Source organism: Tursiops truncatus, chromosome 7 (genome assembly GCF_011762595.2).
Source record: "Tursiops truncatus isolate mTurTru1 chromosome 7, mTurTru1.mat.Y, whole genome shotgun sequence".
NCBI classification, from domain to species: domain Eukaryota; kingdom Metazoa; phylum Chordata; class Mammalia; order Artiodactyla; family Delphinidae; genus Tursiops; species Tursiops truncatus.
Window position 1 is genome coordinate 6556040 of NC_047040.1, and position 22062 is coordinate 6578101.

The following is a 22062-nucleotide window of genomic DNA, read 5'->3' on the forward strand; positions in this document are numbered from 1 at the left end:
ACCAAATATGATCTTTATTTTCAGAAAGTGTCTTGGCCTGTACCTTACTGTTAAGGGAACTGCCCTTCCAACAGAGAATTACTTATGCAGATGCAATGCTGCTGCTGCTTTTTAGACATACCTCTCTCTGCATTAAGGAGATACTCACGAGTTGTCCGCACTATCGCGCCAGAAAGTCCGCTTAATGCACTTACTTGTAGCAACAACAAAAAATAAGGGGCCAGTCTTCTTTCAGTTTGGTATTCTGGAAGTAAACTGAGTGAGGGATTGGTTTACTGTAAGTGCGTATCTAATCACGTTTCTCCCTTGCTTAAACATCATTCAGAACTTTATCACCCTCAGACTAAAATCTGTACTTTTTTTTTTTTTTTGGCCATGCCGTGCGGCGTGCAGGATCTCAGTTCCCCGACTAGGGATCAAACTCACGCCCCCCAGCAGTGGAAGCGCTGAGTCTTAACCACAGGACCTCCAGGAAAGTCCCATAAAATCTGTACTTCTTTTTTTTAATACATTTTTTAATACATTTATTTATTTACTTTTGGCTACGTTGGGTCTTTGTTGCTGCACGCGGGCTTTCTCTAGTTGCGACGAGCGGGGGCTACTCCTTGTTGCGGTGCGCAGGCTTCTCATTGTGGCTTCTCTTGTTGTAGAGCACAGGCTCTAGGTGTGCGGGCTTCAGTAGTTGTGGCTCGTGGGCTCAGTAGTTGTGGCTCGCAGGCTCTAGAGCACAGGCTCAGTAGTTGTGGTGCACGGGCTTAGCTGCTCCACAGCATGTGGGATCTTCCCGGACCAGGGATCGAACCCGTGTCCCCTGCACTGGCAGGCAGATTCTCAACCACTGTGCCACCAGGGAAACCCTGTACTTTTTTTTTTTTAATAAATTTATTTATTCATTTATTTATTTTTGGCTGCCTTGGGTCTTTGTTGCTGAGCACAGGCTTCTCATTGTGGTGGCTTCTCTTGTTGCAGAGCACAGACTCTAGGCACGTGGGCTTCAGTAGTTGTGGCACATGGGCTCAGTAGGTGTGGCTCGTGGGCTCTAGAGCGCTGGCTCAGCAGTTGTGGTGCATGGCTTAGTTGCTCTGCGGCATGAGAGATCCTCCCGGACCAGGGCTTGAACCCGTGTCCCCTGCATTGGCAGGCAGATTCTTTTTTTTTTTAATAAATTAATTAATTAATTAATTAATTTATTTATTTATGTATGTCTGAGTTGGGTCTTTGTTGCTGCGTGCAGGGTTTATCTCTAGTTGCTGCGAGTGGGGGCTACTCTTTGTTGCAGTGCGAAGGCTTTTCATTGCGGTGGCTGCTCTTGTTGCGGAGCATGGGCTCTAGGCGTGTAGGTGTGCCAGCTTCAGTAGTTGCAGCACACAGGTTCAGTAGTTGTGGCTCATGGTCTCTAGAGTGCAGGCTCAGTAGTTGTGGTGCACGGGCTTAGCTGCTATGCGGCATGTGGGATCTTCCCAGACCAGGGCTTGAACCCGTGTCCCCTGAATTGGCAGGCAGATTCTTAACCACTGCGCCACCAGGGAAGTCCAGCCCTGTACTTCTTAATAAGAGTCTTTCATGATCCAGCCCAGCGCTTCTCAAACTCCCTGTGTGGCAAAGAGCCCGTTTTTTTTATGCACAGTCTGTTGCAGATCAGCCTTTCATTGGATATAATAAAAATGCTGTGGCAATGCAAAATTGCCATAAAGTTTTCTAAAGGCTTGTTCTTACTTTAGATATTTAAGTCCAGTCTTCAGATCAGGCTCCAGGCAGCCTTCTCAGGGCCCTGGCCCACAGCACACAGGCAGGAATGGGCGTGGCGCCAGCAGGAAGAAAGCAGTGGAGGGTGCAGCCAGCCCTGTGAGATACTTGTGACTGGAAAATTCCTCATAGGGAGTATGTCTGTAACTGAGGTATTTTGGAGAAAGGATGAACTATTAGAGACTTGAATTACTGTCATTCTCTAATTAATTGGGTGGTTTATTAGGGCCTGTTTGGGTTTTAATACTGATCTGTTATGTCAATATAGCTAAGAATTGTATTGAATTAAAATTTTCAAAGAAAAATGAATCTTCATTCACCCTTCACAATATTTATAAATTTTCTCCTGAGTGAATTAAATGAACTAGGAGGTAGGAGAAAATTAGTATGCAGTTCTTTTAAAAAGGCCCAGCCAACATTTAAAAGATATTTAGAAATGCATTTTTTTCTCATTCAGGTCCGAATCATACCTTTGCAGTTACAGCGGTTGTTTGCACAGCTTCTGCTCTTAGACCAGGAAGCTGCGTCCACCACAGACCTCACTGACAGCTTTGGGTGGACCAGTGATGAGGTACGAAGGTCAGCTTCTCCAGGGAAAAGTTACCAGCAGTAAAGACTGAACGCTGGCTTCATAATGTTATCTAACTTCTCCTTTAATTTTGTCTTACGGTCTCAAGATATTGTTTAAATATTTACTTCTAATATTAGATAATTACAAACCAGTAAAACATTTTTAGACACTTGGCTGTATCCAGGATTTTATGAATGAGCGTGATTTGGGGTTGGGGGAAGAGGGTTGAAGATACAGGGAGAAGAAGTATAAGAGCTGGTTTTTATAATTTCTACCATTTGTGTAGTCTAGTTGAGATATACCACCTGTTACATTAATGGAAATTGCCATTTTTATAGCAAACTGCTTATCAACTAAAAAAGCTGACTGGCAGTAGTTGTCTGCCTTTTTGGCGTGCTTGTGTGCTTGAATCTGGGTGTTCCAATTTGAACATTTGCTTCAAGCAAAACAGTGAAACCATTCTCGGCAGGTCTTTTCATTTTCACTGTCCTGCCTGTCTCCTGACTGTCTTCATTTGCTTCCTGTATCCTACTGTGTGTGGACTTCCTCTTTTTTTGTTTCAGTTCCTAAAAAGTATTTCACTATATACAAACACTAAACATTTGTCAGCACTAAGATGTGTGTTGTCGATATTGATGAGCTGTTAGCTGTATAAAATCAAAACTAGGTCTGCGGTTTTTTATGGAATAGATGTATTCTTTTATGGAATAGATGCAGAGATGAAGGTATGGGAGACTGTCACAGAATTTAAAGAGACAGTGATCAGAATAAGGGTATGTTGCCTTCAAACATAAACTATAAACTCTTGTCTTTTAACCAGAAACACTCATTAACTAGATGATGCCATGTGGTTAGAGAGGTGGGGCTTGGGCTTGACAGTACAATGGGGTGTAATACATTCCCTAAAGAGTGTGTGTTGAGTTTCTGGTGTAGGGCAGGTGCTTAGGGCTAATTCCCTTTTTCTTTCCTTGTTTTAAAAAAACCTGCTTTACTGAGATATAATTCTTATGGCCTAAGCTTCCCTCTTTTAAAGGGTACAATTCAGTGGGTTTTTTTAGTATATTCACAGAGTTGTACAAGCATCACTACAGTCAATTTTAGAACATTTTCACCACCCCAAAAAGAAGCCCCATACCTATTACCAGTCACCCACGCCCTGCGTGCCCTTTCCCGAGTCCCTGGCCACCACTAATCTCTCTCTCTGTGGATTTGCCTATTCTGGACACTGCACAAAAATGGTATTGTGTAATATGTGGACTTTTGTAACTAGCTTCTTTCACTTAAAGTAATGTTTTCAAAGTTCATTCATGTCGTAGTATGTATCAGCACTTCATTCCTTTTTATTGCCAGATAGTCTTCTGTTGGATGGGTATGCCACGGTGGTTTGTGTTTCTTTTTAACCTAGTCATCAGTTGATGGATTTCCCTTTGTTTTTGATAATGAGCTTCCTCTCAATTGCTGGCTTCATACTTCTTAGAAAACTGAAAACTTTATTGATTGATTGATTGATTTCTAAATAAAATCATGTAGTAAACCCTCTAGGACTGGACCTGCAGTGGTAGAGAGGGTCTCTGAGGCACCTTTGCCGAATTTAGGATTGTTCAGAAACAGATCTTGAAACTTCCACAAGTTTTCTGTCCCATCAGAACCAGTGGTATTGGAGAAATTTATATCATCTAGTGTCTTGTGTGTTAAAGACTAAGAAAAAGATCCCGAGTCCCACATGTTACTCCAGCTTCCATCTACTTTATCAGCTTCTCTTCACAAGACACTTATCTTCAAAGTCATCGTCCCTCACTGCCTCTACTTCTGTGCCTTCCATTTGCTCTCTGCCCGCTTCCTACCTGCTTGTCCAAGTCCCTCCTGGCACCCTCATGCCAGGTCCAGGAGACACTGCTCGTCTCTCCACAGCCCTCAGTAGTAGCGCCCACCAACCCTCTGCTGTTCCCGTGACCTCGCTCTCCTGGTTCTCCCCTTCCCGGCTCTTCCTCGGGTTCCTGTGCTGGTTCTTTCTTGTTTTCTCCACTTCTAATTGTTGGTGTGCCCCTTGGCTTTGGGTTTATAAATGGTTCTTTGGGAGTAGTTCAGCCTATTCACATACAGTTGCATGATTCATAGATTGAAGCAGGTTCCGTCAGAATTTTTCTCAGTAGCACTGTGTTAGTCTTCCTTTAGTTGGTCTATATATCAAAGCAGTAAATTCTAGTTCTTTTCAAATGCTGATAATTCAGAGTGTTTATCAGTCCCTCTGAGCTGAGATTCTGCTGTGCACACACTGTCGGCTCTTAGAGACTGCTCTGTGCCTGTGTGTTCCTTCCTCCCCGCTCCCCTCTGTGGCACGGCCATGCGTATGGTGTCACACAAAATAAATGCACTTCCCTGTTTTCAAGTGAATTGAGTTATATGTACACACTGAACACCGTCTGTTTATATTTTCATTTTGTAGTAAAAGTAAAAATAAGTGGTGATCTCTTACCCTGCTCTCAGCTTGTTTAGCATAGTCATCCTTACCTTTGATTGAGGCTTACCTTTGGATTTCTAGATAAGTCTTGTGTTTTTAAACTAATATCACTTTACAAATCTGTTTTTAAAAATCTGAAGCACAAAATTACATTTAAAAGTTACCTGTTTTATAGGAAATGAGGCAACATGATGTACAGGAACTGAATCGAATTCTCTTTAGTGCTTTGGAAACTTCTTTAGTTGGGACCTCCGGCCATGACCTCATCAATCGTCTATATCACGGAACCATTGTTAACCAGATTGTTTGTAAAGAATGTAAGAATGTCAGTGAAAAGCAGGTGAATATGCAAGAGTATTTTAGTAATAAGTTAAATCATAAATTATAATTCATGCAATTAAATCTGTGATCTATAGCACATGAGGATTAATGTGTTTATTACTAGAAATAACTTTATCAGTTTTTTTCTTGTACTCTAGCTACACCCAGATTATAAGTTTATAATCCAGATTTTTCCATGTAAACTGAAAGAAGTAGATATCTTAAGATGTAGCTTTAATCTTTTATTTAGTACTCTAATATTTAGAAAGTAGATTTGGGGGGTGTTTACAAGTAGGGACCAGTGACCTTATGAGAAAAGCCAATATCATCATGGTTGGTGGTTGGAATATTATAAAGAAAGTTACTTAGAGAAGTAATAAAAGTGGAGAATACTGAGGAATGTTTAAATTGACAAATCTGTAATTAAATATTGGATTTAGTTTATTGATACTCCTCAGAAAGTTCATTTGTATGTGTGTGCTTAGGTTTAAATATTATTTATATAAAGCTATTATAATCCTGTTTAAACTAGTGTAACCTTCCATTCTTTGTCATAACAGAGATTGCCTATTTCATCTAATTGGAAATTTGCTCATATAAATATAATAATCACTACTTGCACTACAAATCTTATATAGCAAATGATTTCATCACCGAACAGTTGTCCTTTAATAAAAATATTATTTTATGGCAAGAGTTATAGAAAGTTTCTGTATTTGACTATATGAGTAAAATAATTAAATGCCATTTTCTAAATGTTGCATTAATTGCTGTTTTAGAATATATATGTATATATATATTTCTATTTTTTATGAAAGTGTTGGGCATAAAAAAGACTTTTTGGCCCTTATTGCCTGTGCTAATAGAAGGTTTGGCCAGCCTGGTTTGGAAATATTAAGATGTTGTATGTCTTTGGATTACTGTATGATTGACCAGTATAATGTAATGATTCACAAAGTCATTTCAAAACATAACATATATGAAGGCATGTTATAAACTACAGACATTAACTTTTCACATATTTATATTATAAATCATATATGAATGTTATTGCTTTAGGTTTCCACCTTGAACTAATTAATTAGTGCTATTATTTTATAATCCCCATAATCCCTTAAGGTAATGCTGTTGCTCAGACATGCACACAAAATTATAAATGTGCTTTATTTAAACTTGTCAAATTGTAACTGTTTATTACTAGAAATATAATTCAAATGTACTTCTAGTAGAATTGGTAGACTTGCATTTTGCAAAATGCACTCTTAATTTTCGTAAAAATACCTTTGTATCCTGGCTCAAAATAATTTTTTTCTTAAACCAGCCCTAGCAGAAGGGGAGGAAGAAGAGTTTACATTAGAGAGTCCAACCCTGGCCTTGCCATGCCAGCCTAGAGACTAAGACAGCACTAATAACCCTGTACATATACTCTTCTCAATTCGTGTTTTAAATGGTTTGTCTTATTTCCTGATAAAATAGGTTTCGTTGTATCTATAGTGAACTCGTAAACTGGTTCCTGATATATTTTAAGCTAAGTTATAGTTTGGTTTAGAAAGAATAATTTATTGTTATGAATTTCACAGTATCTAATCAGGAGATCTATACCTTCATATATAGAAAAAATATATGTGTTTTAGAAAAAAAAAATCTGATTCTTCCCAGTGTATGTATGAATTGGTGATGTATTTGTGAGCCTCTGTGGAATTGTTTTTTCAATGTTATATTCATGTGTATTTCAGGAAGACTTCTTAGATCTCACAGTAGCGGTCAGAAATGTATCAGGTTTGGAAGATGCACTCTGGAACATGTATGTGGAAGAGGAAGTTTTTGACTACGACAACTTGTACCACTGTGGGACTTGTGACAGGCTGGTGAAAGCAGCAAAGGTAAAGATAGATCCCTGCCTTTTCTAAGGGTGCCTGCGCAGTGTTTGGTAGCAGGAGGGTCCGTCGAGGGAAGTCAACTTGTAGGAAGTGTCTTGAAGATATACATGAAGCTCTTAATTAGTACTAAGGATTGAAAAGACATTTATATTATATGTGTGTGTCTGTGTGTGTGTGTGTGTGTATGTATTTTAATTTTTTACAGTAAAGAATTTTTTTTAAGCTTTCAACCCAGCAGTTCTCTCAGCTTCTTTTTCTCACAGGAAAAAATTATCTGTACCTCAGTGTTTCTTAAATAAACCTTTTTTTTTGCAAGTTACCATTATGAAGAAGGCAATATATTTTTATTTCTGCCAGCCAGGAAGCTTGTTGAGCTTTCCTTTTCTTGATCTACCACTGCACAAATGGCTTTCTTTATTTTCACATTTGCAGTTATTTTACTGTATTGATGTGTGTATATTTCCTCCCTGACTAGCAAACCCAATATGGCCTTTCCTCCTCCCCCAGTTGGAAGTACGGATCTTGTTAATTACAGGGCTTGACAGAGCGTGCCAGGGTTTCTCTTTGTACAACAGAGCAAAATACAGGAAAAAAGCAGGACAAAATTTAAGCAAGTGATTTCTTTTGCAACATGGCATCAACTCAGCTGCTGTTATTATCTGCAGTAGGAACTCTTTCACTGCTGGCAGATGATACGACAGGCTGTTCATTAGCGTGATAACCTTGAACTCAATTGAACCAGTGGTTATTGAGCCCTGACTTAAAGAAATACCACTAAAGATGTATCTTTGCAGTTACTCTGTTAAGACAAAGTGTTAGCACTATTCCTAGAGCTGACGATATTGAATTTTCCAACAAAGAAAATGAGGGTTGATTTAGATAGCACACAACATTGATTTGGATCCTGGAGATCATAGGTGAAAATGTAATTGCAAACAGTAAACCCCATGCCTGTAGCTTTCACAATAGGATTTGAAACCAGGGTGAATTTTATATTGTTTAATGTTTATTTCCATCTAGCCTTTGCCCCTTTATGAAAACGAAAGAAAGGTTTATTTTTTGCTTATTTATTTTGTATTTCCTCTTTAGTGTTACAACTACAACCTAATAAAATAAATATAAAATTCAGAGGATGAAGCATCTTGGAAAGACACTTAAACACATTCTTAGTTTTTGGTTGACCTTAATTTGCACATTAGTAAAATAAGAACCTTTTGTTAAACAAAAGCAATTCTTGTATGCACCTTTTCTGTCATTGGTTTAATTCTTTTTCAATGGAAATGTTTTGATCTTGATACTTTAAAAATTGCCTTCTAGTTGCGTTAGATTTATTGCATTCTAAGGTTAGGCTTGGTTGCATTACCTAAATTAATGCAGATCATCTTGTTCTGAGCAGTCTTTCTTTCCTCAGCCACATTATAGTTGATTTACTCACTTTTTTTAGATTTTTTTTTTTTTTGAGCTAGTTTGAAAATCTGCCATGTTGTCAGGTTGCTGTATATTCATCTAACTTTTCTCTTCACCCACTAGGTTTGTAGAATTGTTTAAAATATATTTTTAGGAATGTTAGATGTTTATGATTATGGATAATTTTAAATATGGGGAAGGATTCTTTTTGCCTCCTCACATGCCTTTAGTGCAAGGGGCTTGGGAAAAGCTGATGCCTTTTAAATAAAAAGTAGCTCAGTTTAGTGTTTTGTTTTAAAGCAAGGCATTAAAACAAAAAATATCTTATTATCTGCTTTGAAGAACTGTAAAACCCCAGTCAATGGATCTCGACATTTGAAGAGCTACAGTCCTTTTGAAAGTCTATGAAAGCTGTGTCTCTTCTCCCCAGAAAAATACATATACACATACAATTTTCATATAATTTCAACGGTTCAGATCCATTGAAACACGTCCCCAGTTCACAGGTTAAGAGCTCCGGTTCTTCAGTAAATAAGAACTGTGTGTTTGCTAGGTAAAGTAGACACAGCGACCTAGGGGGAAAGTGAAAGGTGAAAAGGCCAGGGCTCGGGCAGGAAAGAAGCACTATTAGAGGGGCTTCCCTGGTGGCGCAGTGGTTAAGAATCCACCTGACAATGCAGGGGACACGGGTTCGAGCCCTGGGCCGGGAAGATTCCACATGCCGTGGAACAGCTAAGCCTATGCAGCACAACTACTGAGCCTGTGCTCTAGAGCCTGCGAGCCACAACTACTGAGCCCATGTGCCACAACTACTGAAGCCGGTGCTCCTAGAGCCCGTGCTCCGCAGCAAGAGAAGCCACTGCAATGAGAAGCCCGTGCACCGCAACGAAGAGTAGCCCCCACTCGCTGCAACTAGAGAAAGCCCACGTGCAGCATCGAAGACCCAATACAGCCAAAAGTAAATACATTAATTAAATAAATTTAAAAAAAAAAAGAAGCAGCACTGTTTGGACTTCCCTGGTGGCGCAGTGGTTGAGAATCCGCCTGCAAATGCAGGGGACATGGGTTCAAGCCCTGGTCCAGGAAGATCCCACATGCTGTGGAGCAACTAAGCCTGTGTGCCACAACTACTGAGCCTGCGCTCTAGAGCCCGCGTGCCACAACTACTGAAGCCCGTGTGCCTAGAGCCCAAGCTCTGCAACAAGAGGAGCCACTGCAATCATAAGCCCACGCTCCACAACGAAGAGTAGCCCCCACTCATCGCAACTAGAGAAAGCCTGCGTGCAGCAACGAAGACCCAACAACGAAGACCCAATGCAGCCAAAAATAAATAAACTAATTAATTAATTAATTATTTTTTAAAAAAGGCACTGTTAAAGGGGGAGCACCCTCATCAGATAGCTTTGTTAGGATAGTGACATTAAAATATACAAATGGGTTGTGAATATTTAGTTGTAGGTATAAGTGAGTGATGTCACCTTTAGCCCCATAAAAATAGATGAGTTTATATGAAGAGCTATATTGAGTCCATGGTGATTAGTTTATGTGACTTAAGGACATATTTCTCTTAAAACTGTGTCATAGGTCACTTTTTTATATCTTAAGAAACATTATGTATTCTTCTATATGATTCAGCTTTTAAAAACTAAAAATTTTTTCTTTTGACAGTCGGCCAAATTGCGTAAGCTGCCTCCCTTTCTTACTTTTTCATTATTAAGATTTAATTTTGATTTTGTGAAGTGTGAACGATACAAGGAAACAAGCTGTTATACGTTCCCTCTCCGGATCAATCTCAAGCCATTTTGTGAACAGGTTTGAACTATTTTGTATTGAAATTCTTTCTTTTACCCTCTCAAGATTGACTCTTTTATTGACCTGATTTACAGTTGGCTTAGTGCAGAATCTCTCAGCCTTGGCACTGTTAACATTTAGAGTTGGATAATCCTCTGTTGTGGTGGGATGTGCCCTGTATTGTAGGATATTAAGCAGCATCCCTGGCCTCTACCTACTAGATGACGGTAGCATCTCCCGCTTCTGCCCCCAGTAGTCACAAAAATGTCTTCAGACTTTGCCAAATGTCCGTGTCTCCAGCAGGGAGGGAAGGTGGGTAAAATTGCTCCCGGCTGAGAACCACTAGTTTATTACAGTTCTTTTGAATTTCCAAAGTATGGATTTGTTCCCAGTTCTTTTTACTAAACTCTCCTTGAAAAAACTTTGAAATGAAAATTTAAGAACAGAATTAGAAATGACCCTGCGTTAGGAACAATTATCATTCAGTAGTACATTCCTGTTTGGATTTAGTTTACTTTAGATGCAAGAATGAATTGCGCATCTAGAAAGTAAACAAATTGGATGTCACTAGTAGAATTTGTAGAATTTGTAATCCTTAAGACACGGGAAAGAAAAAGTTTTAAAAGCAAATTAATGACATAATCTACTTACTTTATAAGCTATTTAGAAATATTTTCTATGTAACTGTATACATGCCAAGATCAGAGTGATGAGACTGAGGCATTTCTTACTACAGATCATTCTTTATATGTTTAAGTCCAGAACATTTGTTAGCCAGCTGTTGAATTTCTATGTATAAAAGTAATCTCTTTTCTAAATGGTCTAAAGTTTAGGTGGGGCTTTCTCTACTTCAAGCCTAGTTACTGAGCTTTTTGGTTTCGTTATTATATTAATCTCCATTCAGAGCTTCTAATGTGTCGGCCCTGAGCCTGTTACTGGCGCGCGTAGAATAAACAGGTTTTCCAGAGTGCTTCCGCTCCTATTTGCTGCCTGGAAAAAACTTTCTTTCCAGAATAATTGAGTTAACTCTCTTTTTTTCTTCCCATTTTTATTGAGGAATTATTGACATACATCACTGTGTAAGTTTAAGGTATGAAGAATGAGGGCTTGGTTTACATATATTATGAAACGATTACCACAATAAGTTTAGTTAACATCCATCATCTCATAGAAAAATTTTTGTCCTTTTATAAAAAGTAGTTTGTCATGGGAGTTCCCTGGTGACCTAGTGGTTAGGATTCCTGGCTTTCACTGCCATGACCCGGGTTCAATCCCTGGTTGGGGAACTGAGATTCTGCAAGCTGTGTGGTGCAGCCAAAAAAAAAAAATAGTAGTTTGTCACATGATTTTGACATATGTTGAAATAACAAAACTGAAAAAAGCAAAACAACACTTATCTAAGCAATTCACAATAATTTTACTTTCTGATTTCTGTATTAATGAAAAAATTATCATTTTGCATCTTTGTTTACATCTCTCTTGTGTTTTCCCTAAGCCAGACATTTAAAAAATGCTGCTTACTTAAAAAGTGCAATTTAAGCAAATAAGTTCTTAAATAATTGGCACTCCCTCAAGTAGCATCCATATGCCAAGTATCCCTTAACCTAGAGAAGGTTTTTTTAATGCCAGTGTAGGTGTCCATAACTACAGAGCACGCTACTTGTAGAAAAGATTGATCATAGAATTGATAAATCAAGGAAGAACCTGTTCATTCCACTAAACTGCCTCTAAAGGAAACCAGCTAGTATTCATAACTGCTAAACTCCTGTTATATGCAGAGGACTGAAGTGTCAGGAGGGGTGATAGATAGTAGATACAACTCTGACTTAGAGGTGCATGATACTCTAGTTAAAATGTAGGACGAATTCAACTGCTAAAGAGCACATTTATAAAGCAGCATAATAGTTTAATACAGGATGGTTTTTTCTTGCTAAAACTCTGATAGGGTACTGTGTGTTTTGTTATCACATGGGGTTACACGATTTTAGCCAAAGTACATAAAAATAACATCTTGTTTGGATATATATATATATATATTTTTTTTTTTTTTTAATATTTATTTGGCTACGTCGGTTCTTAGTTGCGGCTTGAGGGATCTTTTGTTGCGGTGTGCGGGCTTCTCTCTAGTTGTGGCGCACGGGCTTAGTTGCCCCGTGGCATGTGGGATCTTAGTTCCCCATCCAGGGATCGAACCTGCTTCTCCTGCATTGGAAGGTGGATTCTTAACCATTGGACCACCAGGGAAGTCCCTGGATATATGTTTTTATGTTTAACTCAGAGGCAGAATTTGGCATAATGTGATTGGTATTAGATCAACGATAGATAATTTTCAGTCTAAGAATTACGAATTTCAAATTTTAAAGCCGATTATTCAAATTTATCTTAATTTACCCTAAATAACAATAATAGTGAAGTTTCTTACTAACTTTAATAGTTGACATTTTTTTTCCCCCTTTGGTTATGTATCTTCTTATTTTATGTAAACTGTATCAATGTTTGTGCTCTTTCTTGTAGAGTGAATTAGATGACTTGGAATATATGTATGACCTCTTCTCAGTTATTATACACAAAGGTGGTTGCTACGGAGGCCATTATCATGTGTATATTAAAGATGTAGATCATTTGGGAAACTGGCAGTTTCAAGTAAGTATAGAAATTAGATTAAAAGTATCTTTGCAATTTTTTCCTTTTCTAGTCCCATTATCTTGGTGAGGCTAATCTTTTGCCATTTATTATATATTCACTCTGTAGAAAACTTATAGGCACCGAAAGTTAATACAGATAGATGTTTAAATTTTTTATTTCTAAATAATTTCACACTTACAGAAAAATAACCAGCATAGTACAAACACCTCCTGTATACTCTTCACCTAGGTTCTCCAGTTGTTAACCATCTTGCCACATTTGTGCAGGCACATCCTCTGTATACAGACACATGCACACACACACAGTTAACATTATCATTATCAGTGCTGACCACTAGAAATAAAGTTGAAGCCATTAGACCTCTTTACCCCTAAGTAACTCAGTGTTTATCTCCTGAGAACCAGGACATTCTCTTACATAAGCATAGGTCAAAATCAGGAACTTTAACACTGATATAATATTATTTATTATCTAATATATGTTTTATATTCAGATTTCACAGCGGCCTCGTCCAAATCCTTTAGAGCATTTTCTGCCCCACTCTAGTATCAAGCCCAGGATCGTGCATTAGGTTTAGTTAGCATATGTCTTAAGTCTCCTTTAATCAGTAACCATTCCTCAGCTTTTCTTTCTTTCATGGCACCAACCAAAGATTTTCCTCCTATATTGTCTTCTAAAACTCTTATAGTTTTGCCTTTTACAGTTGAAACTTCAGTCTTCCTGGAATGCTTTGCTGTGAATGTTGTGATGTTGTTTTTCCATCTGGGTACCCAGTTGCCCATTACCATTTATTGAATGATCCATTCTTTCCCCACCAGTTTACAATGCCAGTTCTGTTATATCAATTGTTGTCTTACATTTGAGTCCATTTTGGGGCTCTGTATTCTGTTTTTGTTGTTGTTGTTATTGTTCTTTTTTTCTATTCCTAGGCAAATACCACATTGTTAATTTCTGTAGCTTTATACTATGTTATGATAACTGGTAGGGCAAGTCTCCCTATGTGTTATTATTCTTCAGGAGTGTTTTGCCTGTCTTGGATTTTAATGCTTTTCTGAACATTTCTAGAATCACCTTGTCAATTTTCTCACACATACACACACATAAAAGTAGTGGCATTTTGTATCTACATGTGTAAACAAGATACATCTTTTTGGTTTTTAGAGCTTCTTTAATGTCTTCTAAAAAAGTTTCATAATTTTCTCTAGAAGAGAAAGCACTAATTGGGAATCCACTTCCAGTTATTTGCAGTGGGAAAAATTATAATCTATTACACACCAGCACCAAACTCTCAACCAGTTTTCTAAAATGTAACTAAAACACTGGTAAATTCCAACCCATCATGTTAGGATGCAGAATGCTTAAAACCTATCTTCAAGAGTGTCAAACCGGGGCTTCCCTGGTGGCGCAGTGGTTGAGAGTCTGCCTGCCGATGCAAGGGACACGGGTTCGTGCCCCGGTCCGGGAAGATCCCACATGCCGCGGAGCGGCTGGGCCCGTGAGCCATGACCGCTGAGCCTGTGCGTCCGGAGCCTGTGCTCCGCAACGGGAGAGGCCACAGCAGTGAGAGGCCCGCATACCGCAAAAAAAAAAAAAAAAAAAAAAAGAGTGTCAAACAGTTAATATTATTGTGAATGAAAAATTGCTCCACATGTAATAACATGGCTTCTCTGAGTGCCAGCAGTATTGAAGATGCTGTGTTGCCTTTGTTGACATTCACTTTGCCTTTCAGAACATCTACCTGTGTTTCTGATGCTCTATCAGTTGTACTTAGAATGCACTGAGAGATAACGTATGTTTTGTAAAGTTTGGGTATTTAAAATCTAACTGTTCTAGTGGGAAAATGTTGATCAGGGAGGTGTTCTGTGGGGCTATGTCTATACTGTATTTTTTGGACTATTTGTGGCTGGTGTATTGAAGTACAGTTATCTTTAGTACATTGATTTTATAATCAACCATCTTGCTAAACCCTCTTATGTTGTAGACATTTTTGGAAAAAGACAGTTTTGTTTCACTCTTTGTGGTCCTTAACCTTCCATTTCCTTTATTTCTAGAACTGGGTTTATCCAATTCTGGGTTGAGGAAGCCATAGAAGCATCTCTCAAATGCTTGTGCCATATTTGCCAAGATACTAGCTTGTTTGGGCACATTCCAGTCAGATGGAGTGAAGCACTTCTTATCCTCCTCTGGTCTAACTCTGCTCTCCATGTTTCCATCCTTCGTTGCTGATTCTTATTACCTTGTTGCCTTCCTTCACTCTGCTGTCTTACAGTCGCAGGGTCCTGTAGTAGTGAACCTTACCCTCTAGGGCACCCCCAGCCCTTTCAAACAATTATTTTAACTTTATTTCATTCTCTCTAAAAGATGAAGTTGAAGCCTTTTATTAGATTCTCATAGAAACTTGCGAACAGGTCTAATAAATAGTTATGATGTTGTTCGTTTATTTTTTTCTCTTTGCCTTTTCCACTGTAGTTCTTGGTTTTTTCCTTCCATTTATGCTTCCATCTGTGGTAGCCTTTTCTTCTGATGTTGCCCTGTCTCTCTCCAGCCTTAGAAAGTGCCCCTGCGCTCCATGTCAGTTTGGCTTCCGCCTCGGGAGTGTGTCTCTGCTTTCCTCCATGCTGGCTGCAGACATTTCTTCAATTTTGCTCAGCCATTGTCAGATTTCAGGCACTTCTCTAGCTAGTGGGATTTATCCTCAGTATTTTGAGGCATAAAATATTTATTTACAGTTTCCTATTTAAGTTTATCATTGACGTCATGCACAGAGGTAGCTTCACACTGTGTGGTGAGGTAGCGTGGCTCAAAAGTAATGATTCTTTTCTTTGTGTCTTCCTTTTGATTTGTGCTTCCTTGAACTTCTCTGCAATTTTGTGTTCATTTCTTTGGAAATGGTCAGCAGCCAAGCTCTTCTCCCGGTTCCATTATGTAACTCGAGAGGGCAGGCAGGCATTCTTTCATTTGGTTTTGCCCTCTGCACTGCTTCTCTGGTCTTGAAGCTCTGGTACTTTAGCAAGGTCTTCCTTGGGGCTTAAAGAACAATCAGAAGATTGCTTTCTGTTTGTGCTTGTGTATTTCCTTATTCATGGCCTCTACGAAGCATCCCTTTTTTTTTTTTTTTTTTAATTCTGCTCTTTAAGAATCACGAGCTTTGTGGTGTTCACATAATGATGAGTGCTTTAAGAATTTCAACTTCAGTAGATACACCTGATGGACACTGCTTGTCTCTCTACTACCATTATCCTGAGAGATCTCTTATACCTAGAGACAAAGGATTCCAGATACACTAAACATAGACAGGTATTGTTTTCTCTGCTTATAGTTTAGCAATTTCTTCTTCCCTTTCAAGGAGCTGTCTGCAAGGAACAAGTTTCATGACCAACCCCACATAATGTTCCCTGGGTGAAAGCCAATATCTCAGTCTCTCTCAACCTAAGTAGAAGATGATCTCTTGCCTCTTGCCTGGAGGTCATTAACTATTCAAAATGTGGCTCTCGATCTGCTGTAAAGAGGAGCCTGACCTGTGCCTTCCAAAGTGGGGTCTTTTGCTTCACTGATGGTTGACATCACTTCAAGCATCATCTTGCACATTTGAGGATGTGGGACAAAGAAGTTTTACAACAGCTCCCAGTAGGCAGCCCTGGGACTGGTGCCTCCTGGACCAGCCTGTCCCCACAAGGCCAAGGTTGGACACCGGCAGAGTGCAGGAGGACTAGGCCCAGCCCATGTGCCACCTAGGACGTGTCACACCCTAGGCAGTGCCGGCCTGCGTCTCCCCTCCTACCATTTTTATTTTTTATTATTATTTTTTTTTCGCGGTATGCAGACCTCTCACTGCTGTGGCCTTTCCTGTTGCGGAGCACAGGCTCCGGACCCACAGGCTCAGTGGCCATGGCTCACGGGCCCAGCCGCTCCGCGGCATGTGGAATCTTCCCAGACCGGGGCACGAACCCGTGTCCCTTGCATCGGCAGGCGGACTCTCAACCACTACGCCACCAGGGAAGCCCTCTCCTACCATTTTTAAATCTCTTGTTCCTTAGCTATAAATGTCTTTAAACATATTAAACATACTGTTTTATTCTCTGATAATTGCAGTATCTGAAGACTTTGTGGGTCTTTGGATATCTGCTGATTCTGTTTCCTTATGATTTTGCTATTTTAGACTGTGATCTTGGTTGGCTGGTTGGTTTTGTAAGAACACGGTGTAGGAGTAATTTGAAGCCTGAGTTAAAAGTACCTTCTTCCACGAAAGATGTGTATTTGTCTCTACCACATGCCTGGGGTCACCTCCAACCTTTAATACCTTTAAAATAAGATCTAGACTTGGTGGTTCTAGAGCCATACAACTGATGTGAATTTGGGCCACAACCCACATGAAGACCTACTTGTGATTACAGATTATTAGAGGAAATGTTTTTCCACCTTCATCTAGTATCAAGGTCAAAACAAGCAAGTTTCTCATTGTCCTTTGTTGTGGGGTGGATTTTTTGGTAGGTCATGCTTATATTGATAGCATAGTCCTTTCAGGTTTCTAGCTTTCTGCTGGAATCTATCTTTGTGGTATAATAAAAAATATATACTTGGTCCTTGTCCCAGGTCCCTGGCACAGAGCTCCTTGAAATTTCCTGAGTGATTAGGCATGTCTTTTCTTGTTCATAATGAACCCCTTTCAACCATACCTGAGTTTATGCTAATCAGGTTACCTGCGGGGTGATGGCTGGTCAGCAGAGAAACCAACCACATGATTAGAGGGTTGGAACTTTCAGACCCACCCCCTCACCCAGGGAGGCACAGGGGCTGGAGATTGAGTTTGGTCACCGAGGGCCAATGATTTAATCAATCATGCCTGCATAATGAAACTTTGATTAACACTCTGAAAGAAGAGGACTAAGGGAGTTTCCAGGTTGGTGAATACATCCATGTGCAGGGAGGGTGGCCACCCCAACTCCACGCGGACAGAGGCTTCTGCACTCGGGACCCTCCCCAGCCTTGCCCTGTGTACCTTCATCTGGATGTTCGTTTGTATCCTTTGTAATAAACTCTAGTCCTGAGTATAAGTTCCTGAGTTCTATGAGCTGTTCCAGGAAGTTATCAGACATGAAGTGGAGCTTGTAGAATTTGTGATCAGCCAGGCCGAAGTGCAGGTAGCCTGGGAACCCCATTTGCAGCTGGTGTCTGAAGTGGGGGCAGCCTCGTGGCACTTAGCAACATTAGTGTCAGAATTGAATTAACGGACAGCCAGGTGGTGTCAAAGAATTGGAGAGCTGGTTGTTTAGAAAACCAGCCATTCAACTCCCCACTTTGGGTAGGTCCTTACGCTTTGTCTCCCAGACCCTGTCCTGTGTGAGCATCAAGGTGGAAGCTGTGTGTCAGAAACGTTGAGCGGCTGGAGACCTCAACTCTGGATTTCTTCCCTTGGATCCTCATGTCACTTGTTCTCTGAGGATTTTTCCAATGTTCTCTTGCTAGTTCGGCATGTGTTTAAAAAGAGATTTTCTTTTGTTGTGTGTTTTACTTTATCCAGCATTTTTAGTAATTTTACAGCAGGATGGTTGTATTTCATCTGCCGTATTCTTCTATATTTCTTTATTAGTTTTGTCTTATGTTAACTGTTTAGGTCTATTTGTGTTTATGATTTTAAGCCAGTTTAAAATACCTTTGCAAGATGTCATGTATGAAATAATAAAAATACCTTATCGGGAATTTTGACATGTTTCCAAGTAACTTCATAAGATGGGGTGCAAACTTGGGTGATCAGAAAATAGGAGGGAGGGACTTCCCTGGTGGTGGAGCGGTTTAGAATCTGCCTGCCAATGCAGGGGACACGGGTTCGAGCCGTGGTCCAGGAAGATCCCACATGCCACGGAGCAACTAAGCCCATGTGCCACAACTTCTGAGCCCGCGTGCCACAGCTACTGAAGCCCGTGCGCCTAGAGCCCGTGCTCCACAATAAGAGAAGCCACCGCAGTGAGAAGCCCGCACACCACAACGAAGAGTAGCCCCTGCTCGCCGCAACTAGAGAAAGCCCGCACGCAGCAACGAAGACCCAACGCAGCCAAAAATAAAGAAAGAAAGAAAGAAAATAGGAGGGAATGTTTAAGCTGAGCTTGCAGAGGTTGGTAGGATTTTGTTAGGCCAACATAAGTGAGTGAGAATAAATTGGGTGGAGACCAGAAAATATTTTGAACTGAATGATAATGAAAACACAACATATCAAAATTGTAGGATGCAGCTAAAGTAGTGCTTAGTGGGAAGATGCTGGAACCCGCTGTGTGTATTGTGCTAGAAGCTTTCCTTATCTCACAATCCCAATTTACAGATAATGCCAGAGAGATTAGGTAATTTGTCCAGGATTATTCAACCAGTTGACATTTAAAACCAGGCTGCCTGATTCCAAAGCATATACAAATTATTATGATGTTTTTATCATCATTTCTCCATCTTGAAACCTCTGTGGCACAAACACTCCTATTTCATTAACTGCTTTTTAAGGGATTAGTGATAGAAACTTTTTTTTTTTTACTTTTATTTGCATTTTTTTTGGCGGCATTTATTCCCGGGCATAAGTTTTTGTTTCTTCAATTTCTTCTGGGATATCTTTTTCTTCTGGGCAACCTCCTCTTCTGGTTTAGGAACAATCTGTTCTTTTTCAGTAAGGATCATCTCAGTGTGGCACAGAGAGCTCATGTATGGGTTGATCCGACCATGAGCTCTGTAAGTCCTGCGCGGCATCTTGTGGGCTTTGTTCACCTGGATGTGCTCAGTGACCAGAGAATCTACATCTAAGCCCTTAAGTTCAGCGTTACTCTCTGCATTTTTGAGCATGTGCAGTAGAAATTCAACACTCTTTTTGGGCCACCGACCCTGCATCCAGCCCCACTGTTTGACCTGGGCACACCTACCAACTCCACCATTGTAATGACAGAATGGCACACACTGCTTCTTTAAAGTGACATCCTTCACATACTTGGTGGCTTTTCGGATGTGCATATCCTTAACGGCCTGGGCAGTTTCATGAGTGTTCTTAAAGTGAACAGGAAGATTTGAATCTCTTGCATGATTTTGTGGGGTTTTCTGGGTCAGGTGAATAGTGAACCATTTTTAGAGGTCACCTCAGGCCGCTTACCAGAAAAGAGAAACTTTTTTATTGTTTTCTTTCTTAGGAGGACAAAAGTAATCCAGATGTGAATTTGGAAGATCTTCAAAATGAAGAGATTGATGATCCATTGATGATTCTAAAAGCAGTCTTACTACAGGTAGAGAGAGAGTGTGTATGTTTATATTTGTGTATGTATATCAGATGTATGATTCAGTTGGCAGAAGTGATATTGTTACTGTTCATAGTCTTTTGGGAAATTCTCTGTCTATTTAAAAAAAATTTTTTATTGGAGACTTTCTGGTTGTAAAAGGAATACATATGAATAGTAGAAAATTTGAGGGGAAAAAATTAGAAAATATATAAAGAAACAAAGTTTAAATAAACCAAATGTCCGGTCATTGTTAACACTTTGATATATATTCTTTGCATTCTGTTTCCTTTGTGTTTATATACATATTTTGGGATTGGGTTACAAGTTTTTTGTGATATTATTATTGTTATTTTAAATTGAATTGGGATTTACTTTACATACGGTTTTGGAATTCACTGTTTTCCCATATTATCCTTTTAATGTCTGTAGGATCTGAAGTTATGTCCCCTTTTTCATTCCCAGTATTGATAATACCTCACGTATGTGACTTTTAATGTTTGCTTTGTACCCTGTTGTAAGGATGGTAGTCTCATTTCATTTATTCATTCGTTCTTAATAAACAGTTTTTATCTCAATTTCTTACTAGGGACCTCGGTTGAGTATTGGTCTATGGCCACTATATCAGTCTACTAGGGCTGCCATAACAAAATGCCACAGACTGGGTGTCTAACGTAACAGAAATTTATTTTCTCATAGTGCTGGAGGCTGGAAGTCCAGATCAAGGTGTCAGCAGGTTTCTTCTGAGGCCTCTCTCCTTGGCTTGCGGATGGCTGCCGCCTTGCTGCTTTCTCACATGGTCTTTTCTATGTGCATGCGCATCCCTGTGTCTTTGTGTGTCCAGATTTCCTCTTCTTATAAGGACACCAGTCAGATTGGATAAAGGCCCACCCTAAAGGCCTTATTTTAACTTAATCACTTCTTTAAAGGCCCTGTCCAAATATAGTCACAGTTGAAATTTTGAGGGTTAGGAATTCAGCATATGAATTCTGATAGTAGAGGGACACATTTCAGCCCATAATAGTCACTTCTTACCCCCTTTTAGAACTTGGTTATACTTCAGAACATTCAGAAGAGACAGTCTTTTTGCACTAAAGTATTTCTTCTAAAAATCCCACATAATATCAGGATTTACCAAACCTTGGAATACTCTTTGGATATTGCTCTTGAAATGTTTAGACTTTGCCGCATGGAAAGTGGCAGAATTCAAGTTTTCTAAACTTAGGCTTAATCTAATTTTTTTAAAAACTTTTTATTTTGAAACAATTATGGTTAATCCACTTACATGTTTGCTGTTACAGGCACATTTATTAATCCTGTTGGGTCCCTTGAACTCATAAGTGTTGAGGTTATATCTTATCAGATTTTCTTAAATGAATTTCTTTTCTCTCATAAGGAGGAGAGTAATCTAATTCCTGTTGATCAGCTGGGCCAGAAACTCTTGAAAAAGATAGGAATATCTTGGAATAAGAAGTACAGAAAACAGTATGGACCACTGCGAAAGGTAATACATGACATCCTTGTAAGAAGTCCTATTCCCAGGAAATTTTATTATGATTTTGGCAACATGAATTTCTTTGGGGAAGGAAATTTAAATTAGATGGAAATACAATTAGTATTTTGTTTAATGATTAGAATTCAGTTAATTATTAAGCAATTTATAGAATCAAGAAGTAAGCAAAAAAAGAATAGAGGAGGAGCTTTTAATCACAACAGCAAAAAAATGTCACAAAGTTCATATCCTAAAGCTTATCATCTTATTTATAGAAACGTCTTCAGGTATTCACCCAAATTTCACTTTTATCTTTCTTTGACACACAGTTCTCCTAAACTTGGCAATCTGGCTTCCTAGGCTGTAAGGTTAGGTTTAAAAACTGGTACTGCCAGACTAGGGAGACAAAAACTTGACTAAAAACAAGCAAAGCAACAGAACCATTAGTCAATATTTTGGAGCTATTTCTTGTAGAAGCAAAGAGTGTACATAATATAGTCTGT

At 39.3% G+C, this 22062-nt stretch overlaps 1 protein-coding gene across 19 annotated transcripts in view; it reads left to right on the forward strand.

Annotated features, from left to right (window-relative positions):
• USP40 (ubiquitin specific peptidase 40) overlaps positions 1-22062 on the forward strand; it is a 91896-nt gene that overhangs the window by 4158 nt on the left and 65676 nt on the right. For 11 of the 19 annotated variants that reach the window (XM_033859499.2, XM_033859502.2, XM_033859501.2 and 8 more), the window contains 7 exons: positions 2204-2317; positions 4954-5118; positions 6836-6982; positions 10055-10198; positions 12692-12820; positions 19984-20076; positions 21464-21571. In XM_033859499.2, coding sequence (XP_033715390.1) covers positions 2204-2317; positions 4954-5118; positions 6836-6982; positions 10055-10198; positions 12692-12820; positions 19984-20076; positions 21464-21571 — 900 coding nt within the window. The remainder of the gene's footprint in view (positions 1-2203; positions 2318-4953; positions 5119-6835; positions 6983-10054; positions 10199-12691; positions 12821-19983; positions 20077-21463; positions 21572-22062) is intronic. The other 8 variants (XM_033859505.2, XM_073807089.1, XM_033859508.2 and 5 more) reach the window with 6 other exon arrangements.